Source organism: Lagopus muta, chromosome 5, assembly GCF_023343835.1.
Source record: "Lagopus muta isolate bLagMut1 chromosome 5, bLagMut1 primary, whole genome shotgun sequence".
Lineage (NCBI taxonomy): Eukaryota > Metazoa > Chordata > Aves > Galliformes > Phasianidae > Lagopus > Lagopus muta.
Genome location: NC_064437.1, coordinates 36,103,598 through 36,129,487, shown reverse-complemented (window position 1 = coordinate 36,129,487; position 25,890 = coordinate 36,103,598). Strand labels below are relative to the sequence as shown.

Genomic DNA, 25,890 nt, shown 5'->3' with positions numbered 1-25,890 from the left:
CTGCCACCAGAATTAGGTTACGTATCCCAGCAGTCCTGCTATCTAGCCCAGCCATTAACTGACAGCAGCATTTCTTGCAGAGTTACACAGCCTGTGTTTTAACTGTGACACTTATTGTTCTTTTAGAAAATCTGAATCTAGGCTTCTAAATTGATTACTCATTTGCATTTCTCATCAGTGGATACATTTAGGAAACAAATACTGTATTACTTCAGATGAGCGCACCGTACTAAAGTCAGTTGTCATATGGTACAAAATAAAACCCAGAAAGCTTAAACAACCTCAGATAAATTTTCACTACAGGAGTTTTTACATGTAGATTCTAAATTCTACCTGTTCCTCCTGAGCTTAAAACTAATTTATACTCCTAAATAATTCACATAAGTGCAGGACCTCCCACCTGGACTAGTTGGAGAACACAGTCCAATTTAAGCACTCACCAATTAACTTTATTACTTGAAATCTGTATGTCTTTTTGTCCATACTGTGCTGGGGGCAGATATATGCTTTTTATTAGACACATGTTTAGAAATTTTATGGAATTTAGTGTGCTGGAATATTACTACTTCAAATACAGAATTTCTGATGTATTTTTAATACTATGTATTGGAGCTCAAAAAAATGGATTAAATATCACAAATAATTTCGAAGATACAAAATGGTATAATTCCCTGATGCTTCAAGTAGAAAAGCAGAACAGATAATGCAACTCTTTCTAACTTTGAGCACTTGTATTTCTCTGTAAAACTTGTCTTATTCTCCAGCTAGATTTCTGTGTATCTAGTAGCTGATGTTTTAATGATTAAAAGATTATATCTGAAATTCAAGATAAGAGTGTTTTCACAACTGTTCAAATATGTATCATAGACCAGCCATGAACATTTGGTCCAAGCAAGACAGCCAGGAAGATAACTCCCACGATACTGAGCAAGAACACACAGCACAGCAGCTAATAGTGTGAGTGGGTTACATGAGGAAAGCGCGTGATCCCGTTCCTGCTGCTAGTGATAGAACAGCTGAGGATACACACTAGGTAGCCCAGCCTTCTAGAGCAAGGAATGGGGGCTGGTAAATTTTAAGCTGTGTATATACTTGAACTGCACAAAGTTCTACCTCTTCTAAGCATCGAAAAACTGTTGGCAGTAAAAGTTCAGTTTTTCATCTCATGATTAAAAAAAAAAAAAACAAAAAAAAAAAACAAAAAATCCTCAAGCTTCCAGTGTACAGTCATCACATGCTCAGTTCATGTTTTCATCTTCTCTAGATGTAGTTTACTGAAAATATTAAATGCATTTTTGTTGAACCAGCATTCCTGGGGGACTGTTACTAACATGGGGTAAAATTCTGAACTCTGAAGATGGGGAAAATGCTGAGGAAGTTTTCAAGGCAAATATGAAAAGCAGTGTATTTGTAGTGTTGTAGGAATACCTTTATGGTTTAAAAAGGAATGTACAAAATTATTGGAGCAACATTTCGTATATTGACCTGAAAGTATTTATGCAGGGATATGAGAATGTGAGGAAGCGTGCCATGTATGAAGTCAGTCAATATTTTGTTTGGCTTAGTGAAAAAGGGTTGTATTATGATCCTTAAAGGGACTGAGTCAGATTCTAGAGGTATTCTCTTTCCTTTGGGGGTGTTGAATAGCATTTGACCATTGTTTGATAGGCCAGCACAGTATGGAAAGCTGTAACTCTGGCGTTGCCAGGGTTGGAGCATACCTTTATTTATTTATTTCAAACATTCTATCTGTCGTGTATGATTCTGCAGTGATTCAGGGGTGAAGTCTAAAACCATTGGAGGTGGCAGCCATGGTAGATACCTGCTCATATCCTTCCACAAACATTACCACCCATAAGCATCCTGCTTTAGGGCATATCTCTGGATAGTATTTCTCAGTAGCTGCTTAATCTTACACAAAATCAGAAATACAGGAGACAGCAATAGGATCTTGCTAGTGGGAGCATTCTAAGAATGTTCTAAGTTCTAGCCTTAAGGAAAAGGGGAAGTTGAAGGAGCTAGAGAGTATCCTTTGTCTCCTCCATACATCAGCTTTCCAAGAGCACAAGGTAGTGTGTCATAGGTAATGTTTGTAAGGGATGGTTCCCAAAGTATGAAGGTGATGCCAATGCTGAGTTCCAAGACCAAATTAGGCTTGCAACCTGTACCTTAATTATACCAAAAGACACTTTTCAGACTTGTCTGGGTCCTTTTGGATGGCTTTTCTTCCTTCTTCAGCACTCAGCTTGGTGTCATCTGAAAAATTCCTCAGGATGCACACAAATCATTGTGACTAAAAACTGTTAAATGTAATTTATAGCAAATGTTTCTGGTTTTGTTTGACCTAATAGACAGCTCAGCACCATGCAGCTGTTTCCTCACTTCCCCATGCTTCCAGTAGGAGGAGGAAGAGAACTGGGGAGGAAAAAAAGAAATAGAACTCATAGGTTACTCAGTCTCATGACTTCAGTTTCCTGTAAATTAACCAAAATATAAAAATTAAACTTCTGTTTACTTGTTTTCTGTTCTGTAGGTCATCTGTGGGACTTTAAATACCTTCTGGTCCAACACAGTTCTGTCTCAGGTAACTTTGAACTGCACTCAACTCCATGGTCATCCTGTGAGTGTTTGTTTGATGATGACAAAAGAGCAATTGCATTTAAAGAAAGGTTTCAGAAAAGCAAAGCATCCCTTATGAAAGTGACAAATCTCTCAGCACATTTGGAGGAAAAATGCTCAGGTAAAGTTGTTATATTTAGCACTGTAGTGTCTATGTAGTGTAGTACATAGCTAAATAAAATGTTATTGCTATGTTTCTCCAAGTAATTATTTTTTAAACTTAACGCAGTTCTGAGAGCCTGAATTCATTCAACAGGCTACAGCTTGGTGTCCAGCCAAACTGTGAATGCAGCTTTCATTTTGTAAGCACAGAAGTAAGAAACTATTGCTGTGTGGTGCCACACCACAAATAGCTTTGGAACATATGGAGAATTACTGCCTTTTGTTGCCCACACCAACTATTGTAATGATGTGATTTGCCTCTAAAAGATTTTGTGGGATACACTTTGATTCTCTAGAATTAGAGTAAAACCGCTGCTGCTGTTGAAAGCTTATTTCTGAAGTTAGTGTTAAATGTGTAGAAGTAACAAAGTTAAATTAATTTCAAAGCGTTTATGTACAAAATCAGTGGAAGGCAAATTGTTCAAGCTCTGCTTTTTAGTGTCTCTCTGAACCAGGATGGAGGCAAATTAGTTTCTACTTCTAGTTGTGGCTTATATCACACTTTTACCCACCCCACTTTTGAGAGCAGAGTTGGAATGTGTAGGTGATTTTACCAAACTACTGTCTGAATGCATCTGATGCATCAGATCATGGGCTTGTCAAGTTGTCATGTCGTAGTATTTTCCTGGATCCATAACCTGTATTTAAAACTTACCTAACGTGAGATTCAATTTGCTGGTATGCATTGAGATCTATAGATCTTTAAGAAATAATTTTCCCTTTGTCTTTTGAATGTTTCTTTTTCAATCTGTGTAATTACACTCAATCATCACCATTATATTCCTGCTTATAGAAGCTACTGAATCTTCTCCTAATGATGGTGTTTCTTTTACTTCCAAAGTAGATATTCTGTTAACCACGGAATAATGTTCTTCAGTTTGGCCTATCTCATCAGAAAACTTGTGTTCCAATGTCAGCTTTCTTCTGATAGAAAATAATTTTGATTGCTTTCTGGTACTGATGGACTTTGCCAATTATTTTTGCAAATAATTGCATTTTGTTGATCTTTATTCACGCTTTTCTATGTTGGCATTTACTGCAGCAGTAGCTAAGAAGAAACTACATCTGTAAATTTTTAGATTTAGTATTAGGCACAATAATTCTTCACTGCAGAAATCTCTTAAATATGACATTTTAAATGTGATTCTAATGAATAAAATTCATGAAGCCTTATCAGTGATTTTTTTTTTAAATCAGCTATTATATAAATAAATATACATATAAAAAGCTATTCCTTTTGCTTTATCTATAAAACTGATTGCAATTTCATTTGAAATTGTTTCTATAGGAGTGATTCAAGTGAAAGCCCGTGTCTTACAGCTGAAGTTTACTATTTCAACTGGTCAGTACAGGCAGCTCATCTTCCATGCTGACACTTCACTGGAGTGTGTTCTGGCTTCTCTGCCTATAATTACATACTCGGGTTGTGCTAAATGTGGCTTGGAACTTCAGGCAGATGAGAACATGATCTACAAGCAGTGTTTTAGATGTTTGCCATACAACAAAGTAAAAATATTCTACAGGTAAACAAGAAAAAAAAGAATAAAATGTTCTATTAGATAAGTGAACTACAATTTTCTTTGCTTTAAGTTCTTGCCTACATAATAAATTGTGTACTTCAGGTGTGATTAGTCTTCTGGTTTTCTAAGCTATTATCGAAGATCGATTTATGAATTGCTGTATTAGTTTTAAAGAATTCCACCCATACATAATGCAACTTTTTCCTTCCTTTGAATATTGTGTAACAAGGCTTTTCCGTTTCTGTTTCGATGAGTTAGGATGAAGGAGGAGTTTAAGGACCAGAGTAAAACTCCTTGTGACTCTTCTTTCAGCCCAAGTTTGAAAATGTGTGAACATACAACCACATATTTAAACTGATGGAAATTGTACTAACAAATGATTTCAATAGCATTCTTCAAGAGCAGGGATGTGAAGTTCTCAGTAGATGGCACTGTGACACAAGATGGATGCTTACTTTAAGAAACAAAACAGATCTAGTTGATGTAGAAACGTAATCATACATTTCAAAAGCCCAAAGTAAATTCAAGTATCATAGCAAAATTATATGCTGCTTTTATCCTATGAGGGAGAATGAAGTGCAAAAAGTTCCATTTTTAACTGAAAAGATTCCCCCGCCTCTTTCATAAGGTGAACATGAATTGCATCCATTTGCCCTCTCACTGGAAAGGAGAGAAAAATCATAACAGATTTCCAGTGTTTGGATCTTCAGCGTTTGAACACATGTTGATGCTGAATGATTAGTCTGTAATTTGACGTGCTGCTTCAGGGAAGAGTAGGAATTGATAAGCCTAATATAATGTTATTTTAAGAATGCAAATATTTAAGATACTAAATAGATAGTGTGGTAGGATCTTCATACTTAAGAGAATTATGTTGTCTTAAATCTATGTTCCACTTCAGCGGGTCAATGTAGTCATTCCCTGTGTCAGTGCTATAACTCACCAACTTTTTCCACTGAACTGTTGTAGCCCAGTTTTGGTCATCTGCTGTGAACCCAATTTAGCTTTTTTTTTTCCTAGATGCTGAAGATACAAGCTTAGATGTGTATATATATATATATGCTTAAATGGTTTTCTTTTATCTGTATTATTGTATGACCGGAATGCTGAACATTTATCTTTACTGAAGTGCTGTATAGTGTGTAAGTACTTCCATAATCCTTCTGGGCTGTGATATGAATAAGAAAAGTTGGAAGAAATCCTGAAAACTAAGAGACAGGGAAGAAGAATTTCTATTGAAGAACTTACCTACTATATTTAGACCACCTTTGTCTTTAGTTTTCAAAGCTTTACACTTTATGTAGTGGTACTTGCTGGTAGCAACAGACAATTGCAGATTAATTACTTCTTATTCTTTCATATTTTTAGTGAGTTTGTTAATATTCGGTGGAAACACAGCATAGGTGGCAATGATCTCTTCATCAGTCATTCTAAACTTTCAAACAGGTTTTTGCTATTATGAGTGAGGATTACTAGTATTTTTGAATAAATTGCTTCCCAAGGTCTTCCTTGGTGCTCTCTGAAATCACTGCAGTTGACAGCAGTGGCATTTACTGACATTTAGCAGCTAGAATGCGGGACGCTGTGCAAAGTATTTAAAGATCAATAAACATCAGAAGTACCTACTGACAAATACCAGAAAAGGAACTTGTTTTAATTTCCAAATGGTCATACAAGCTTAATTTGTAAGACCATCTCCTCTTTGGATCTGATATTAATAACTACTTTGCCGACACCTCCTTTGAAATACTATGCCAGCTTACGTAAATCATGGAAGTATTTTCAAGCATTTGGTTTCTTCAGTAATGGCAAAATAAGACTATATATTAATCTGGTGTTGTTTTACTTTCATTACATTTTAAGGAAATTGAAATGTTGGTTTTTTTCCAGTGTTTTCCTTGGTATTTAATCTTAGTGATTGGCAGTGTCAGTGGGGAGACAAAGTGCTTGCAAAGCTGCCAACAGATTCTGACAGTTTTAGTTTTTTTCATGTAGAGTAGACTGAAATTTCCACATCTGGTCAAGTGTAAAAATGTAAATAAGGGCTGTTGTTGATTACTGAAATGCTGTAACTTTAAGTACTTTAATGTTTGACTTTGTTGTCATTCACAGAATGACAGAATGGCCAGGGTTGGAAAGGACATCAAGGATCATTGAGTCTCCAACCCCCTGCCACATGCAGGGCCACCAACCTCCACATTTAATATGAGACCACGCTGCCCAAGGCCCCATCCAATCTGGCCTTGAACACCTCTAGGGATGGGGCATCCACAACCTCTCTGGGCAGCCTTTAACTGTAATAAAGCATGAATAGAGAAAACCTGTGGATGTGTAAATTTTCCTGCATTATATTTTGCTTATACAAGACTTCAGATAACTTAGGAGTCTTACTGGAATGAAAGACTCCTTCAAAAAAAACCTCCCTTTTTAAATAATCTCCCTTATGTTTATGTTCTGTTTTTTTGTTGTTTTGTTTTGTTTTGTTTTTTAAAGTCATTTGGTGCAGTTCTCATCCTCTTTCAGTGAAAGAGATTACTAAAGCCTGGCTTTCTGCAGTTGTCTCATAGTAAGGCTTACTTGTAACTTTAGAAGTAATGTTAACATTGTGTAGTGATATTTGGTGTATTTCAAGCTCATGTTCTAACTGTACAGATTTGACAGATGTGTGCATAGAAATTTTCTACTTGATATGTTGGAGGATTGTATTACATTGTATAATTTTCATTCGCAAATTTTGCAGCAGCTAATTTTCAAGAGCCTTTTGTTTTTGTACCTAGACCCGCTTTGATGACAGTGGAAGATGGAGGATGTGAGATTAATATACATGTGGTGTCTGAGCTGATGGAAAAAATCTTCCTTAATATTCCTGCAGATTGGCTGACCAGATCAGTAGGTACTGTTCCATGAATGAACTTGTAGTACAAACACTACAGGCAGCAAAGTTCTCAGTGAAAAGAGAATTTTTACTTACTGACAGTTAAGATATGTATGAGATTGTTCTTTTGGATAAGTCTGATGAACATTCATGTTGTATATGAGACTTAATAAACAGAGGGGAAAGAAAGCAACCCAAAGAGAACGTTTCAGTTGCTATCTAAAAAATTCTGAAGTTCAGAGTTGAGTAGCAACAGTAATAGGTGAGATTATGAGTATCTATTATACAGCATGTAACTAAATATTTTGCTACTAAATGGATTCCTTATATGAAAACAAAATCTCTGTGAAGCTTTGAAAAGTAGCTGCCATACATTAATCATGTAAATAACTATGAACAGTGTTTAATTTTAATTTCAGGGGTTGGAAGGTCCCTCTAGAGATTGAGTCCAACTCCTTGCTAGGGCAGCTTCCCTACAATACGTTGCATAGGTGGGCGTCAAAATGAGCCTTGAATATCCCCAAAGAAGGAGAGTTCACAGCCTCTCTGGGCAGTCTGTTCCAGTGCTCTGTCACCCTCACTGTAAGGAAGTTCTTCCATATGTTTGTGTGGAACTTCCTACACTTTAGCTTTTGGCCATTACTCCATGTCCTATCACAATACACCACTGGAAGAGTTTGGCTTCTTCCAGTTGCCTCCTGCACTTTTTATAAACATTGATCAAATCTCCTCTGTGTCTTCTCTTCTCGAGGCTGAACAGGCAAGTCTCTCAGCCCCTGTGTTGTTTCCATTGGTACATCTTCATTTTGTACATGACTCATAAGTGTTACGATTCAACAGTTGAGAGAAATGTTTGGCATGTTGCTTTTTAAAAAAAAAAAAAAAAGATGAGAACCAAATAATATCTTACTTGGATGCTGGTTTATTCTTCTGGTAATCCAGTGTAGCTTTCATGGAGGTAAAACTTGAATGTTAGGTGGTATTGTGAAAGTTAAGAAGTAAATTGAATTGTTCTGTCTTTTGCAGTGCCCTCCTCGGATATAACCTATGGCATGATAGTCGCAGATCTGTGTCATTCACTGCTAGCAGATATGGAAGCATCCTATTTGTTGGAAATTAGAAGCCATTTTGTGCTGGATGAAAACAGCTATCCTTTGCAAAAGGATTTCCACCTGCTAAATTTTCATCCTGATCTTTGAAGCATTGTCTTTTGCAGTGACTGAATAAGAGACTGTAAGGCATGGATTGCAAACCTAAGGAAAATGAATTAGCTCAAGGAAGCAAATGTTTTAAATATAAATAATCACGAAAGAACGGGTATGGTGTATGTGCTGATTGTATGTAGTATTGCTGTAAAACTTTGCAACTGTTGTAAAATAAATGAATATATATGTTTTTAATCTTAAACTCTTGCCAATATCTCAATTTTCTTCTCTCTGGAAAAGTTTTCTAGTGTTGAGACTGGTTGTTTTTCATATGGCAGACTGAGGAAGAGAATTGAAATGTAGTAGCTTGATTTTTGTCACAATGATGAAAAGAAAAAGATCACCAAGTTACAATTTGTTGTTTTTGTGCTTGCTCTGTTTGAGTCTGTCTTTTAACAGCAATATTTCTACTGTTCTGCCTCAGTGGGTTTGCTGCTATTTTCTCTTTTAACATCTGTCTGAGGATCTGATCTTGTGTAGCTACAAGTTGTTGCAGTAATCTCAGAGGTTTTAAATAATTTTAAATGGTGCGTTCTTTTAAAATAGTTCTTTTGAATAATTACATTTAATGCATTTAGCTGTAAGGTAGCAAAGAAATATGCATAGTCACATTGAGCCAATTTCAAAATTGGTTACAGCCAATTTAACACAACTTTCTCCCAACTTGACCAGATTTAGAAATTAAATTGATTCTTTTTAAGGTCTTAGAAGGCACTATCAAAATACACTGTTGTTAAAAGATTAGTAAATGATGACTGACTTTATAAAGCAACAGTTTGATAACTATTACTCTGAAAGTGATCAAATAGAAAGATAGTGATCAGTATTCTATCTGATGTAAATTATGCCTCCAACTGAGACTAAGTGCCTCTTATTATGACTCTTATTGAGACAAGCTGTAAGGTATAAATCATATTTTCTATATTCTATTAGATTGCATTCTTGCATACCTTTACCAGTGTTGTTCTCAGTTAGTAAATGTCTCTACATGACATTTCAGCTATCCACAAGCCTCAAATACGTTCTCAAAAATGTAGACTTGATTAAAAAGAGAGCGCCCACCCTCCCCTTAAACCCTTGTGGTTTGATCTCTGGCTATCTTCTATTAAAAAACAATTCCCCATTATTTTATTCCATCTCTGAATGTGTGACTCTTACCTCATAAGACTAAAACTGCAGTTTTCTGAAACTTATTCAGATGAGTTGCAATGAGTATTACCTCACTGTTCAGATTTTCACCATTTGTACCTCATCCCATCTATACTTCATGCAGCACTGCCTGATTCCAGATTCTGGGTTACTTAGTGCTGGGGGAGAACATACAGAAAGAAAGAATAATTTCAGTGTTTGTATTTGTTTAAATGAGGCGTATACATGAATATTAATCTGGTATGAATTAAGGTATTCCAGGAGTTCTTTGAATTTAATAAGACTTAGGAAAACCAGGCATCAATTATGTTAGAGAAATTCTAAAGATTGTTTAACATCCTGTTGCTGTGCAGCCTCATTAGGATGATTTCATAACTTTGGAAGTAATTCGGGCCATCTGGATTGCTGAACTACGTGCATCTAACTGCTGAGTTCCATGTATTGTGGTTGTGTTGCTGGCTAACTTAGTCCTCATTCTCTTCTCATGATCTTTTCAGGTCTCTCTCTGACTCTTTTAATAGTGTTCCTTTGTGAAATCTGATGTATGTAATGTAACAGTGTAGTTCAATGTCAGTTTAATTTATTGTGGTGCTGTAGCTTTGCTTCTGATCTTTGCTTTTATAATTCTTTCTTGGAAATTGTAAGTCCCACTGTCTTATGTTTTTCACTTTAGACTTCCTTGCATGCATTCCAGATGGGAAGTCATTGCACTGTCTTTCTGTGCTACTGTCTGGCATGGAGTTCTACTTCCCAGGAGCCATCTGATCCGTGATCGTCTGTAACTCTGTGTTCCCTTTCTCTTATATCAAGGTGCTGTTTTTAGAGCATTTTGTTAGGAGCAGGTAGTCACCAAATAAATGCATCTGGCCTCTCAGTTCTTCACTTAGAGGAAGGAGGGACTAATAGAGGTGACTAATCATTCAACTTAGAAGACTAGTGTAAGAATAATTGTGATTAGCACAGAAGTCATGATAGTGTATGATGTACAGATAAATGTTCTAGTTGAGTAGTGGCGGGGTTTCTTCTCTACAAAAATACCCTTTAGAACAAGAGTGTATCCTTCATTTCTGCTGTAAAACAGGTAAATTGCTGCTCACTGCCACTGAAAGAGATTGTTTTTCTATGAGTACATGATAGCATTATTGTAGAGCTTTGGAAATACTGAAGTTTTTCAGTAGTAATGGCAGTACTGGGAGAAGAGTCACATTTTGTATAGTCTTACATCTCTTTACTGCATGTTTTGTGGGTGAGGGATTTCTGTGCTTTGCATCTTAGTGTGACAACAGCACTGCGTCGTAGTACCTTATTTAATCATATCTTTTTCATTACTGGAGTAACTGCTGTGCAGGAAGAGTCAAAATGGACCTTTTTCGTTTATTTTGCTTGAGAAACATGAAGTGTGCTGGTAAGTGCATTTAAATATTCTTTCATTATTTTTGGAATTTAATACAGTATGTTGGATAAACTTTCTGTGGTTTTGTAGTTAAATTTAGGTTTGGGGCAGTATGTTCATTTGATGGAGATATGGTATTTTAATATTCGATTAAATTCTAACAGCTGCACTCTTATATTCACTGATGCAGCAAGACAGCCCGAGAATCCCATTTATGTTTCAGATGGTTGATCAGGTGAAGAGTAATCTATTTTAACAGTTCCTCTCAGGTATAATTTTCATTCATTGTATTTTCCTGTAGACAATGAGAAATCGAAAGGTTTTTATATATTGAATTAACATAATATCTTGTTTGAAAGGAAATTGACTTTGTAGAAATTATGCTCCTCCTGGAACACAATTGTACAAAATTGTGCAAAATGCTTTTCTGCAGTAGCCTATCGGATTTATGACAGTAGGGTGTAAAAGGTGTGAAGGTCAGGACCCTAGTGAACAGTCAGGAAGAGAAGAATTGTATTTATTTTGAGAGAAAGTAATTGCTTTAAATTATGTTGCAGAACAGTAATTTAATTAGTGCAGGAAACTACCACTAAAACAAACGTAAATCCTAAGGGCTTCCACCAATTGACTGAGTTTTCCATGTAAGAATCTCCATAGTAGGTCAAACCTTAATCCGTGCTCTGTTTCCAGCAGAGAGATATCTGGGAAGACGTACAAGGACAGGTTGGGGTTTTGTTCCAGACTACCAGGGACCAAGCCTTCTGATTGTGTTTGGAGAATATACTTCTATTCCTGCCTGCATAGGAGTGTTAACTGTTCAAAGACTTTGTATCCTTTATCATCAGGTTTTAAAGGACAGTGAGAGCTTCTCCATTTGTGTGTGTTTTTTGTCCATAGAGTGATGCTGTTTAAGTGCTGTAGCAGAGAGCATGCCACTGTTTAACCAGCTCCTTAGGCTTGCTGATCATTTCGTTCCAGTGTTCTAGTTCTTTGCCTCGACTGTACATGTATGGCCCAACTACAACACGCCCCAGCACATGTGATTCTGGGAGGGGAAAAAAAAAAAAAACAGTAATTAACACCCATGAGTGCTTATGTGAAATATAAATTAGAATCTTAACCTTTATTTCTCTAAGAAATTCATGTTCTGAAAACTATGTTTAAATACATTTTTTTTGCCAAGGAATCTACACTCGATCTCCCTAGTTTTTACGTGCTAAGATACTTTTAGATGCTGAAAATGGCTATTTAGACCTTGTTGCCTATGCTCTAAATTACAATGAGATTAAGGCACACAGTTCTGTCTGTCTAGATCCTCTACCCAAGTGTACTGTTCAAGTGTGCCCTAGTTTAAGGCATTGACAAGCTTAGCAGGGGTTGTATGATACTCTAGCTTGGGAAATCCAGCTATTGAGACACCAGGTGGGAATCAATACACAGGTTCCATTTCATGTTCTGCCACCAGCTATCTTTCTGCTCTGTGATTAAGCTGATTGTTTCTTCTTAACTATGTAGCCTGGGATGGGGAAGATAATTTCAGGATTTTTGTAAGGCGTTTCGTCATGTGCAAGTAAAAAATGATGAAAGACTCAAACACTGATCCTAATCCCTGTCCATCCTCCAAACCACCTACCCGTAAACTCATCTCAATTATTATTATTATTATTATTATTTTCTTTTTAGACCAGTATGAATCCAAAGAAGAGTATTACTGTTAAATTACTGAGATCGGATTGGCACTGCAGGGGCAAGCTTGCATTGTGAGCAGTGGAAACGCTGAATTCTGATTTGCTTCTCTAAGCAGAATTCCTTAATGGATTCTCTGATAATTATTAAAAGGTGACCTCAAGCATTAAATTTTCTGCTAGGCAGGGGAAATGTTTTTAATCTCTCTTGTATCCCACTGCCTGAACTGCTGTGACAATTAAAATTACTGCTCATCTTCCAAATATTGTAAATGGCTTCAAAATTTTGGAGATGGGGATTTATATGCATAAGCATTCACAAATGATAGTTGTATAAGCTTGTTTCCTTAGAATAGCAGAATGAAACAAAAATACAACAGTTTGTGTTCTGATAGTGACTAGCCTACAGTTATCTTTTGCTGAATTTTTCTCTTCTGAAAGAGACATACACTTACTGCAGATAAGTTGTTCTACTTTTTAAATAGAGCAAATAACACTCCAAATCTTTTTGATATTTTATGATTAAAAGTTAATGATTATGAGTCCCTTCCAGGTTTAATCCTCTCTGCAATGTAATAAGAGATTTAACAACCGTAATATGTAGCTTACTTTGTTCAGTGTTCTGGAGCACAGATAGACTCAGGCTTGCTGCATCCAGCTCTGTCTTATTTGCCTTGAAACTGAAGGATTCGTTATACTCTGGATTGGGAGATCCCAGAACAGCTGCTGTCTTTTTACTTCTGACTAACTTATTATGGTTCATTAACGAGACCTTGACATAGACACCTTGCAGGGGGAGAAAGAAATAGATATCAGAGGCAGTTAGGGAGGCTTAAGGAATTTTTTGCTTTCAGGAGTGAATGCCAAGTATACAACTCCATTATGAATGATTGAAATGTATATGGCAGTATGGTAACGTGTAACATTAAGCAGAGAGTACACAGAGGGTGCAGCTTCATCCTGCCCTTTCCAACTATAGAACTGTTGAAAAGAACAGTCATGTCTTTACCTGTCATCCTTGATCTTCCATTCCTGTACTCTCCTTCCATCTGATGTTTTTTTCTTTAAGCTACTGATAAACAAACCTTTATTTTCGTGTAAGTGTTCACAATTGATCTGACACAAGGGAAGGCCATATAGTATGTACGTGGATAGATAGAACTGATACCTGATTTCTGATAGAACTGTATCTGTTTGAGGGGAACTAATTCTCCTATTCAGTGAATCTTGAAAAGGTACTATCAATGACTTCTGGTCCTGCTATGAGGAATTTATTAGAAAATCTGTAGAAAAGAAGTGAATGATTTTAAATGGTCTCTGCTTTGTCTTCTTGGAAGTTACAAAAATGGTGACAAGGTGGACAGGGTGACAACAAAATACTTTTATGCTTCCTGTAGGGGACCTGTACTGTACTGTGGTCTTAATCTGTGACAGGGAGATCCAGAGCAGGCTGAAATTACCTCAGTTGTGATACTGTGTTTACTATTCCCTGCTATTCAGTTCATCAAGGTTCGTCTGTGTAACAAAACCAATCAGAAATGTCAGGACTGAACCAATGTTGGCAGGTTCTTTGTGTCTCCTGGTTATTTCCACTGATCCACAAGGCTCTCTCTACTGTTCAGGGGCTGCAGAATTACCAAGACAGATGCTTGTTCTGGCTGAGCTGTTACCTGAGTGCTATATATGGAAAAGAGTAACTATGTAAATTGCTCCGTACAATATCTAGCTTTTAATTACTTCACTACTTCTTAAAAACACGTAATTCACCTGAATCTAAAAATAAATTTCTTTGTATGGTCTTACATTACGTATTTTCTATCAAAGATTAGAGCTGTGTCAAGAGCTTCTCATTCCTGTCTCTGTAGGATTTGCTAGAGAATCTATAAACTTATTTAGAGATTATCTCTGAAGTCAAACATGCTGGTAACAGCTTGTTCAAAGAAACCTTATGGTTTGTGATTTGTCTGTACAGAGAGAACTAAACATCTTTTAGCTGCTAGATACTATTTTGCATTTATATTGTTTAGTTTCAGAGCCCATCACTAAACCACTAAAGTTCTGGACACAACAAAATTTGTTTTCAATATCTGAGGCCAAGGGCACTTCAGTAGGATGTCCCAGAAGAAAGAAAAAAAAAAACAGTGCAGGAAGGGCTAACCATTGTGACTGCATGCCATGGTCCTTGAAACAACAGCCAGGCCATCCTGAATTGGGAGTTTTCTCCCAGTTCAGTTCCCCCTGGGACAGCTGTTCAGTGCAAGCAGTTGTTCTGCAGCCCTTAACCTTTTGTCATTTGCCTCAGGTCTTTTCCCTGGGGCAGCTGTTAATTCTGAATAGGAGCACAGCAAAGCAATGATTCTCAGTGTTCAAGTAGAAGGACAAACTATTAAGAACCAAAGCCAAAACACAGCAGAAGCAATTTATCAAATTCTAATTACCCCAGTAACAAAATACAGTTTGTTTTCATTCAAATGACTCTGTTTATTCTATTGAGAGTCATTCAGCATAAGGCTGGGTGGACTAATGAGGAAGGAACAAATTGGAGCAGGAATTCTGGAGCTGGTAGCAAAGAGGAAGTGACACTTACTGACAGCACGGCTCTCATCCTGGAGCTTTAATCCCTTTGCCCTCAGAACCACCACAGTAAGACGACCCAGGCAGTCGTTGTAGCTGAGGGAGAACTGGATATCGCCATACTCTGAGGGAGTCTTGGAAAGCGAAATAGCATTCATCAGATGTCTGAAAAACTTCACATGGATAAATGGGAGGAAAGGGTTGTTTCTTCACACTAGTGCTTTCTGCTACACCAAGGCAGCAAATAGCAATGGCTTTTTTAATGCTGTTGTGACATTTGATAACACTGGTTAATCAGCTTTCCTGGATCTTCCTTCCTCTTGAACTTTTTCTGCTCTTACAATTTCAAAACAGAAGGAAATAACATGAAGTACTTTCTCATGCGACTCTGAACAGTTGGATAATGCCTGTACAGCTGCTTTTGGGCTGCAGATTCCTAAGAGGGGAACTTGAAATCCAAATAGTTATCAAACTGTAGCATCTGATGTATTCAGTACAACACACTTCTATGTTACCTGTACCCTTCCAATACATCTTCCAAGAGAAGAGAAATTAAACAATGCCAAGCAGCCTGATGTATACCTACCTCTAGGTTTTCTTTCTCCAGATCTCTCCATACAACTACTTTGCTCTCATCAGTTAAGGTTTCATTTTTCAGTGGGAAAATGACTTGGCCTAGGAGGTGGTGGTGCTTCTGCTTATCAACATGATAAACCAGAAACTTCAGAGTCCTCTGAAGCAATGTTTTACTGGAAACCTGCACAGGAAAAGGAAGAAAATAATAGTTAGGCTATCTGAGACTTTTCCATGCAAGCATAACTTCAGAAGAGGAATTTGACAAAGAGTGATGTAAGTAGGTGGAGATTTTTTGTTATTTCAAGTCAGCGCTCTAAATTTGCCCAAAATTTTAGCTATGCAGGAATCTGAAGATCCAAGGTAAAGCAGTTGATTTTTAAAAAATGCAGAACTAGCAGTTTTTCAAGCCATGAAAATCTAGTGCTATGATAAATTCACTTCTAGAGACAAATGTTTAGAAGTCTGTTTAGAACGATTAAGAAGACTGTTTAGAAAATGTTTAGAACATTTTTAGTTGTCTGAAACTCAAACTTCTTTGGTTTTAACGCTTGTTCAGTGAGGGGCATGGTTTAGTGTGTGTTGTGGTGATGGCATGACAGTTGGAGCATATGATCTTGAAGGTCTTTTCCAAGATTAATAATTCAGTGACACCTGTGTAAAGCTGCTTGCTGCAGAAGCCAAGCTTCTACAAATTACACAGTTATACAAATACTGTTCCAGAGACCTCATGGGTTCTAATTTCTAGTCTGTTTTCACTGTAAAGAAATTAAAAGCTACAAAAACATCAATATAGGTTTTCATTGGACATCTAGAGCTGCTGGGCTCTAGATAGAGCTCATAGTTCAGACTATGATTATCCTTCATAGGACAAATTCAGGAATCCCTAACTTGGGTATAGACAACAAGTAAGGCTGGTTCTGGAGCCACAGACTTGGGTAAGTAGCCTGGAATCTCCAGAAGGCCCAGTAATAAATTGCACCTCTAGTGTGGAAACACCTGTGTCTCGGTAGGAGTATAGAAAATTCATTTTCACAAAATGTGCTTTAATTCAATAAGACAAGATTTGGAAACAAAAAGCTGCTTCATCAAAAGTACAGGTACCTGGAAAACAAAGTTTTCATCAAACTGTGGATTAAGGGTTTTACGCTTTATTTTAGACTGCAGGTAGCGTCTTTCATCAGGCAGCAAGTAGATCTTCACAAACGGACTGCAAGAGTCAGTGGGAGGCTGCAGGTTTCTGGCTTTTATCACGGAGACGAGGAGCCTTTCTGATGCTTGCTTGTATTCTATAGAGAACCAGAGACGGCCAACGTTGCCTTCAGGAAAGTCGGTCTCACTCTTGTCTTCAGGAAACTTGTACAGCTCTGGGTTAATGGTCCCTACAATGTAAGCTCCAGCTTCACAAAATAAAAAGTATCAACATGTTAGTTTCAAGACTGTCGTGGGCATTATTGTACCCACTGCTGTACTAAGGGAATTGCATTTATCTATCTTTGCATAATATTTGCATCTGAATTACTTTTCCCTCAAGTCTGGGAGTAGTTGTAGGCTTGTACTGAGCAATGCTATGTCTGATATGCCTTCAATGAACATGCTTCATAATCAGACTGCCCTTCCAAGAGCTGTATATTTGAAATGTCATACCCAAAGAATGAAATGACGACCGTGGCCCAGACTGGGGAGTCATGCAGGAGTTATTGTCTTCCTGAATTTGCTCTTCATTGGTCAGGTTAATCCAGTCTCGCCCATGCAGCGTTGGTGGAATTATAAATGGAACGCTTTTGGATCTGCTCAAGACATCAACAGCTACTGATTCTTCTAGTTTAAATACAGAAATCAAACTTGGTAACAGTAATATGATTACCTACCTTAGATTAAAAAAATAAAATAAAATACAGAGATTCTCAGGTGGAAAAAGTAAATATCCTTGTTTGTAAATATCTGTGTAATGCCTGGAGGTCCACCAAGGGACCTCAGATCTGATGTCTTCACAGATCCTTCACCTTTCTCTTCTCTTTTAGAATAAATCTTTCAAAGAAAATGAAGAACTAACTGCAGCTTCTTGTTTTAGAGCTTCAAAGCCCTGTGGTAATGAACTAAGAAAGTTTCCTTTCAGAACTGAAGTCCTAATGCTAAGTTTTTGTATTCTATGTTTGAAACTACCGGGAACAACACAGATACCTGGGCCGCATTTGTCTATGTAACAGATAAAGCTGTTCCATACAGCAATAATACTCAACTATACTGCCTTTTACATAAATTACAAATTATCATTGCATTCATAGTTTTAGAAAAGAACAAAGCAGAACATATATATTTAATCAGATCATAGCTGGTTTGAATTTCACCAGGTTAAAGTGCCTACTTTAAAAACAAAATTACTTACCTTTTTGGTTGAATTTCAGAAGATGACTGATCTTGCAAAATGGCATTCACAGGTGGTGTTTTGACAGGATTAGGGAGCTCTTCATAAGAATAAATAAGGCAAAGCTTCTTCCAGAGCAAGTACGCAGTTATTCCAATGAGAACAAATAAAAGGATCCCCGCTATCACACCTCCAGCAACAGTAACTATTTGCTCTGTGCAAACAGAACACACAGATAGCAGGATGAAAGTTATGCACCTTTTGGAGGGAGATGGGAAAATTAAAAGTACCATTTTCCTTCAAATTTTAAAAACATTCTGAAATGCAATGTTCTGCTCTGGTGCACTCTTCTGTCTTTGGCTGTATTGTGATATAACTCCTGAAGATGTGAAGAAAGTGTTCAGGTATGTTGACTGCAGTGTTAAGAGTCAACAGCTAGGGGAAGGACAACCCAAGCCCTAGTTGTTATAGATCCTTATTTTCCTGTAACATAAGCACTTAGCTTAGCATGGCACAAGTGCTGGAGCTTTTGTAACAGAAGAAAAAGAAAACCCGGGAGCATCTACATACAAGAGGTACTACTACATCAGTTTGTTTTGATATACCAATTCTTCATCTATGCTGGGTTGAGACTAAGTCCTGGCACAATGAACAAAGCAAAGGTCAGGATGTTTTTTGTTTTTCATGTTTCCTGATTGGCAAAGGCAAACTTAAGTATCCAGTACATGCTGTCTCCTGAACCCTGATTATTTCAGATAAAATCAAATCTATTTGGGTTTTCTTATATTTTTTTCACACCAATAAAACTGGGAACTTAAGAAATTAATTAACAGGAATATAAGGATTTCCGTTATGAAAATTTCCTTTTAGGCCAAGAGCAGACAGTTGATAGTGAACCTCAGTTCATTGTCTTAAGTTTGCTGAATCCTAGAGCAAAATGCTGTAGAGACAATTTCTGCACTGCAATTTACACCAGCCTGCCTTGGCCCAGCTCTGAACTTTGAGCTGACATGGCTGCGTCTCAGTGAAGAATTGTGACAGTGAGCCCAAACTGCAGAATTCTCTTTTTCTCTACGCTGACAGGAGATGAATTAGGATCAGCTGAGTACTGTGCAGTGACTGAGCTTAGCTCTCAAGGTCTCCTCTGGAATCGCTGTGACAGAGCCCTGGTGTTCTCTCACAACTTATACTGACTTTTTCTCTTCTCTGGTTTTAAGGTGCAGACTGGTGGTTGAGAGTGAGATCTGAACCTGCTTTGGACATTGGCTGCCACCAGTGCGTCATTTCCTTTTCAAATACCAGAAGACAACCAACTGGGAGGCTTGTCAGTGTCTGACCTGATTGTGAGGCTTAGGCTGGAGTGCTTTCTAGCTCATGGTTAAATGTTCTGAATGGGAGAGGTTCCTGACCAGAGTTAGTGTAAGAAATAATGTGGGTAGGCTATAAATTTTGCTTTTTGGGAACAAAAATGGAAATCCAGAAATTCATTATTATGTCTCCCTCCTTTATCTGAGTCTTTAATGAGTGTCATATACTATACTGACATCTAGATAGAAGAGCTTGATTAAAATCTACTCCCCGTTATCTACTATCTCATTCAATTCTGATACTGTGTGGGCAAGCTGAGGTAGTGTGCTGAGATGCAGCCTCCTCAGGTGGGGTCTGTAACATCCAGCAATAAGTAAGGCACAGAGGAATTGGAAAACTGACTGCAATTTCACATGGCCTTCTTGTACTACTTCCAATAGGTAGGGACCCATTCCTGATCGGATCCCAGTGTCCTGGAGCACAGCAGCACATGGGCTGCCTTTCCTTCTGGGCAGTGTTCCCAAGGTAGGAAGATGACTGCTGCTATTCTGTGTATTCATTAGCACCAAGGCGTTAACTCAAACTGTTTTCAGCACCTCTCTGATTAAAGGTTTCCGCTTTCTCATCTTTTTTTCTAACTATTCCTGTTGCACCCTTTTTTATCCTTGCTTCTTTTTTCAGACTCTGAACTCTATGAAGATAGCCATAAAATACCCATAACCTGTATAGCTACGACTCATCTGGTAGTGGTGTAAGTATTTATGCTTTGTTCCTCCCTTGTTGTTCTGTCTGTGCTTGGCACATACCTTGCAATTAGTCACCTCTGCATGGCAGTAGAAATAAAGACAACATAAGCACAGGGTATTCAGTCACTGGTGGTAGGAGTTTGGAGTAACAACTTCAAAGCTAGTAGCATAGGAAGCAAGCTGCAAATAAAAGTATTGCTGATCTTTTCTCTGTTACCATGTTGCAATGGGTGATACGGAATGTCCTTCAGCTACAGAACACATGTAAATACTCTGCTGTAAAATTAACCAGGCCACAGTGCTACCAAGGCCTTTCTCCCATTCTATCTCATTTTCCTGCCTTTGGTACAATCACAAGAGCCAGCTTTCTTTCTTTCTTTTTTTCCCAGCTCCCCTACAGGTGTGTTCCCTTAGCTCTCTGCAGGCATTGGCTGCCTGTGAGCCCTCTTGTCAGCTGTGTATCCAGGCTCATGGAGCAGCCTCCCTGTTCCTGCCTATTCTACGGCAACGAGCACTTTGCTGTGCCTTCCTCCAGGCTGGATATGCTTTGGTATTTAGCCAGGCTTATTCGTGCAGTACTTAATCTGTGGAACATGAAATGAGTGCCCATTTGAAGTGGGTTAATATTAACATGAAGACAAATCTTGTTACGCTACACTGATAGCTCAGTTTTCCCTTATAAAAATGCACAGTATGAGGAAATATCTAACAAATTCAGCACGGAAATCATAGAATCACAGAATGGCCTGGGTTGAAAAGGACCACAGTAATCATGTAATTCCAACCCCCTGCTATCTGCAGGGTTGCCAACCAGCAGACCAGGCTGCCCAGAGCCACATCCAGCCTGGCCTTGAATGCCTGCAGGGATGGGGCATCCACAACCTCCCTGGGCAGCCTGTTCCAGTGTGTGGGTTCATAGGGCACGCTCAAGTCTGTCTTCAGACAGGCAGCCAATAGATCTGTAGCTTAGAAGGCCTGATGCAGAAAGTGCTTTAATTTAATGTCAGTGAAGGTAAATAGAAATGAGTGATTTGCTTCATAGAGGTGTTGTATCAAAAATGCAAATACTGATGGCTGGTGGTTTAGCTGTCTGGTCTACCTTTCAGAAGTTAATATTTCAGTGAGCTCAGCTGGGTTCTATTTAATGTGTGTCCTCTCCAATCCCCAGTCCTTAATGCGCCCGGCAGCAACCCTGTGTTCTCCTTTAACTTCTGTCATTAAGAACAGAAAGCTGAGGTGTGCTGTGATGCAGCCAAGAACAGCAGCTGTGTCCTGATTTTGAGTAAAAGCGTCAACTGCTCATCTCTTCTTTCATAAGTTTGATGTCCTGAATTTGTTCAGTGCAAAATAAATATTTCTGAGCCATTCTCTGCCAGTGTGTCCAGTTCTGCCGGTTTAGTTATTGCACTCCTTTTAGCAAATCTACCTGGGATTTAATGAGGGCAAGGGGCATTTGGCTCATTTTCTTTATTTAGTTCATCTTATCTGATCAGATCAGAAACAGAACCAGTGGTTTAGGGCACAATGTAGTACCGCTTACAAAGCCAACCACTGAACTAAGTTGAAACCATTGTGTGCCAGGACAAAATATGTATCTTCTAAAATATCTACCTGCCACTGTGAGCAACTGATGTATTGTGTTGTGCTGTGGCATAGGATCGTGGCAGCAGCCATGGAGCTGCCATGGCACTACACCCTGCAATGGGGGTGAGTGTGCTGCTCGAGTGCTGACAGAATCACAGAATGGCCAGGATTGGAAGGAACCTCAAGGATTGTGGATCTCCAACCGCCTGACACAGGCAGGGCCACCAACCTCCACATTTAATACCAGACCAGGCTGCCCAGGGCCCCATCCAACCTGGCCTTGAACACCTCCAGGGATGGGGCATCCACAGCCTCTCTGGGCAGCTGTTCCAGCACCTCACTGCTCTCTGTAAAGAATTATGTGCTGACAGCCTTTCTCACAACACAGAGAAACACTGGTGCGTACCTTGTGTCTCTTCGGGTCTGGGCCCCTTTTCGTCTAGCATCTGCTTATAATAATCTTTACTCAAACTCCGCTGTAAGCCTTTTTGGGGTGGTGTGGCCAGGCACTTCTCCATCACAACTTTTAATCCCCATATAAATACTCAGGTTTATCAACATTTCAGCTGTTAACATAGGCAGAGCCTAAGCCGAATGGCGGATTGACCCATTTGCCCAGCTGCTTGGGGGCCGGTTTCCCACCGCCGCTCTCCCGAAGCCTCCCCCTGACCCCCGACACCGCTCCCAGCCCTTACTTACCGGGCATGAGTGCTCGGGCTCCTCTTGCGGCTCGCCTCCATCTGCCCCGCCCGGGCTGGCCGGGAGCTGCCGCCCCCCGGGGGCCCGAGAATGGGCGGCCCCGCCCCGAGGCCGGCTGACCACGAAAAGCACCTCGGTGGTAACAGTCTGATCTTTTACTCGCCTAACAAACGCAACCAGACAGGTCTTAACTAATGCATTCACTCGTGCCTAGTGCAGGAGCAGTTCTGTGTCCTAACTCCTTCCGCCTGCCAGTGTTGGCTTCTTTCTCAGCAAACGCAGTAAGAATCTGTACCTTCAATTTAACGTGCGCTTGCCAGCAAGGAGCTGGAGGTGACTGTTCCCCTTTACTCTGCCTTGTGAGGCCCTATCTTGAGTGCTGTGCCCAGGTCTGGGGTCTCCAGCACAAAAAGGATGTGGAGGGTTTGGAGTGGGTCCAGAGAGAACAGCAATGATGCTCCAAGGACTGGTGCGCCTCTCCTGTGAAGATAAGTTGAGGAAGCTGGGCTTGCTTAGCTTGGAGAAGAAAAGGCTGCAGGAAGACCTCAGTGTAGCCTTCCAGTACTTGAGGGCAGCTTATAAGCAGGAGGGGGACCAGCTTTTTACACTGTGATAGGACAAGAGAGGATGGCTTTAAATGAAAAGAGGAGAGATTATGATTAGGTGTTAGAAAGAAATTCTTTACTCAGAGGATGGTGAGACACTGGCACTGCTGCCCATGGAGGTTGTGGATGCCCCAGCACTGGAGGTGGCCCTGGGCAGCTATCAAGTGGTTAGCAACCCTGCCCGTGGCAGGGGTTGGAATTAGATGATCTTGAAGGTCATCTTTAACCTAAGCCATTCTGTGATTGATTGTGTTCTGTGATATGCAGCACCATTTTAATTTAAAAGCCAAAGAAATGCATAGGAATTCAGTTAGTAGGATTCTGCTAAAAATCAACCGTCTGTATGGGACTTAGAATGTCCCACTGTTGATGCAGTTTGATTTAGCATTTTCTGTTGAATTCTGAGTCCCCTGGAAGAAAGTGAATGGATTATTTTTACACATTCTTTTTTGTTAACATAAATATCTGCATTTTCTGCTGTAAAATAGCAGTAACTTTTTGCACTGTGCCCATCTAAGTCTTGTTTCTTACTGAAGCCTTTAAAGGGTGGTGTAAAAACTCATTTTGTAACTACAACCACATTTACTTTTCTTCAGGATAACTACTGACGCATCCTAATTTAGGATGCAGAGTAAATGATGCTGAATTCTCCCCTTTTAAATTATTTTTGTAGTATAAGCTATGAGAACTACGAGTCAGACCCCGTGATTTCTAAATTGCGTATTTTTCTCTTCTGTTTCTTTTGTTGTTAACTGATTGCTTATTTATACAATGTTTTTGGAAATACTCCTTCTCGGGGAGCAGTATAGCTCATGATGTGGGGGAGATACCAAATAGTCTGTGATTTTACTGTGTTTGACACCACTTTGCGTAAGGCTGCTTTCTTTATTTCAGTGAAGGTTGGTTGGCCTTGTTTGGTGCAGTGGAAAGACGACACTGCTTTCCTAGCTGCTCTCTTCTAACTTCTAGATGCCTCCTAGCTTCAGCAAAGCTGAAAGTGAGATGGGAAAGACAGATGTGATCATGGAGGAAATGCGTAGAAAAGGTGTGCTGCTGTAATGTTGCTCTTAAAACTTCTGAAAAAGAGAAAAGTTTGAAATGGATAATAATTTGTTAAGGAATTGTGGTTAAATGTCAGAGCATCCAGTCTAAGGAGCATTCTATAGCAGAACAGCTTTCTAAAATGTGTTCTTTTTAAAAAGATGTCGCTGTGCTCCTGCGACACCAACCTAAGTAATGCACCTGTTTGCAGCCTTTATCTTATATCTTACTTCTTCAGCTGGATAGCTTTGAGATATTTTGCTCAGTGTATTTTACACCACCGAGTTTCCAGTGAGGTGGATTGCATAAAATTACTTAATGCTGTTTGTAGGAGGAACACCCCATGGCAGAGGATAGAGAAACACTTAGAGAAGATGCTGCTGTAGAATCACAGGCACCAGATTGTCCTAATAGTAGGTAGTGCTGGCATAGTTAGGTTGCTAGATTCCCTCTAACGTGTGGTCTCTGCTGTAATTTATTAACACTCTTAATGTTAGATCAGATTTCTTTCAATGAAAAGATTTCTTTTAATTTTTTTTTTCCTTTAAATCCAGGCATTTTAAGTGAAATGTATTTGAGTTCTCCAGCCATCTCCACCACTTCCTTGCACTTGTGAGTTTTCACTTCCACATTTGGTGGCGCCTTCAGCTAGAATGACTTCTGTACAGAGGTAGGCTTTCTTTCCCAATTAATATGTAGCTAACTTAATTCAGACTAATGTTTCGGTCAGGGACATAAAGGACTCAAATCTGTGGGGAGCTCTAACAGCCACCCTCAGTGCATCAAATAGATTACATCAGTATACAGAAGTATAATGGTGAATGGCAAAAATAATCAGTACTTAGAATTTCTATAGTACATTTTATTCACAGTCTCCCAAATTGTGTGCCAGCCTTAATTACTGGTAGTTAACCATCGCAAAAGCATTTTGACATAATAGTTATTGTTAACCTTATTTTATAGACTGCTTAATAACTGGAATTCCTCCAGATTCACACTTGTGTACTGGAGATAAGAATTTCTTCCCACAATCTGCTGTTGGCCTTGTGCCGACCTCTAGTTCTTGGCTTTAGCAAGCCGTGGATATGTGACTATTTCATAAAGGAAGATGCAAATGAAAAATCTAGTCTGTCATAAAATATCCTCTGGTGGATCTGTTCTGGGAGCCATTTGTTGATTTCCTTTCAAAAGAAAAGCTAGGAGTGAAAGAGAAAGAGAGCAGGGACATCCAGAAGGGATCCAGTCCCCCAGAAATGCTTCCTTTCAGCTTCACTGTTGGCAGTTGTTGCCTTGAAGCTCTCAGAGTGTCTCAGGTCATGATCCAGAACTGCTCACAGTAGGTCTGCAGGTATGAGGCAGTCAGGGCCAAAACAAAGAATGGGAGAAAATCTTCACCAGCTGCCATGTGTGCTGTCTCTAAGGGCACCTAAGAGAAAGGTAGCCAGGCAGGGAAAATGGAGAAGCTGAAACCTAACACAGGAACCCCACTTTGGGTTCCAACTCTGGTGTTTCATCTTGGCCCAGTGAACCCCCTGAATCTGTAACTAAACTTGATGCTCTCCATGGAGAGATGGGCAGAATTCTTTCTGGACTTGTGCAAACCTTCCTCCTGAGTGTGTCTGTCAGCTTCTTTCTGAAGCAGAACAGCTCAGTGGTGCCTGTGAGCATGTGAGAAACAGGGCATGCTGTGCAAGACAGATTTTTCCATGCTTTGATGCTCTTCTATTGCTATATATTTCTGTCCCTGACAGCCAGGAGCACAATGCATTCACTGTCCCCTAAGG

At 39.1% G+C, this 25,890-nt stretch overlaps 2 protein-coding genes across 8 annotated transcripts in view; one reads left to right on the top strand and one right to left on the bottom strand.

The window, feature by feature from the left end:
• The window catches only part of SHLD2 (shieldin complex subunit 2), a 36,905-nt gene extending 28,304 nt beyond the window's left edge, over positions 1 to 8,601 (top strand). For 3 of the 5 annotated variants that reach the window (XM_048947126.1, XM_048947124.1, XM_048947125.1), the window contains 4 exons: positions 2,534 to 2,740; positions 4,070 to 4,304; positions 7,079 to 7,194; positions 8,203 to 8,601. In XM_048947126.1, the coding sequence (XP_048803083.1) occupies positions 2,534 to 2,740; positions 4,070 to 4,304; positions 7,079 to 7,194; positions 8,203 to 8,375 (731 nt within the window). In that variant the 3' untranslated portion in view covers positions 8,376 to 8,601. The remainder of the gene's footprint in view (positions 1 to 2,533; positions 2,741 to 4,069; positions 4,305 to 7,078; positions 7,195 to 8,202) is intronic. The other 2 variants (XM_048947127.1, XM_048947128.1) reach the window with 2 other exon arrangements.
• A 119-nt stretch (positions 8,602 to 8,720) lies between these two features.
• SYT15 (synaptotagmin 15) lies at positions 8,721 to 22,691 on the bottom strand. Of its 3 annotated transcripts, XM_048947131.1 has the most exons (8): positions 22,461 to 22,691; positions 18,145 to 18,337; positions 17,403 to 17,545; positions 16,860 to 17,155; positions 15,769 to 15,939; positions 15,196 to 15,316; positions 13,218 to 13,394; positions 8,721 to 11,968 (listed from the first exon to the last, which is right to left on the bottom strand). In XM_048947131.1, exons 1-8 carry the CDS (start codon positions 22,465 to 22,467, stop codon positions 11,832 to 11,834), a joined length of 1,245 nt encoding a protein of 414 aa, XP_048803088.1. In that variant the 5' UTR covers positions 22,468 to 22,691; the 3' UTR covers positions 8,721 to 11,831. The 3 variants fall into 3 exon arrangements, with proteins under 3 accessions (XP_048803088.1, XP_048803089.1, XP_048803090.1); XM_048947132.1 differs by lacking the exon at positions 22,461 to 22,691 and having other exon boundaries at positions 17,403 to 17,576; positions 18,145 to 18,305; XM_048947133.1 differs by lacking the exon at positions 22,461 to 22,691 and having other exon boundaries at positions 17,403 to 17,564; positions 18,145 to 18,305.
• Between the last annotated feature and the right edge of the window lie 3,199 nt (positions 22,692 to 25,890).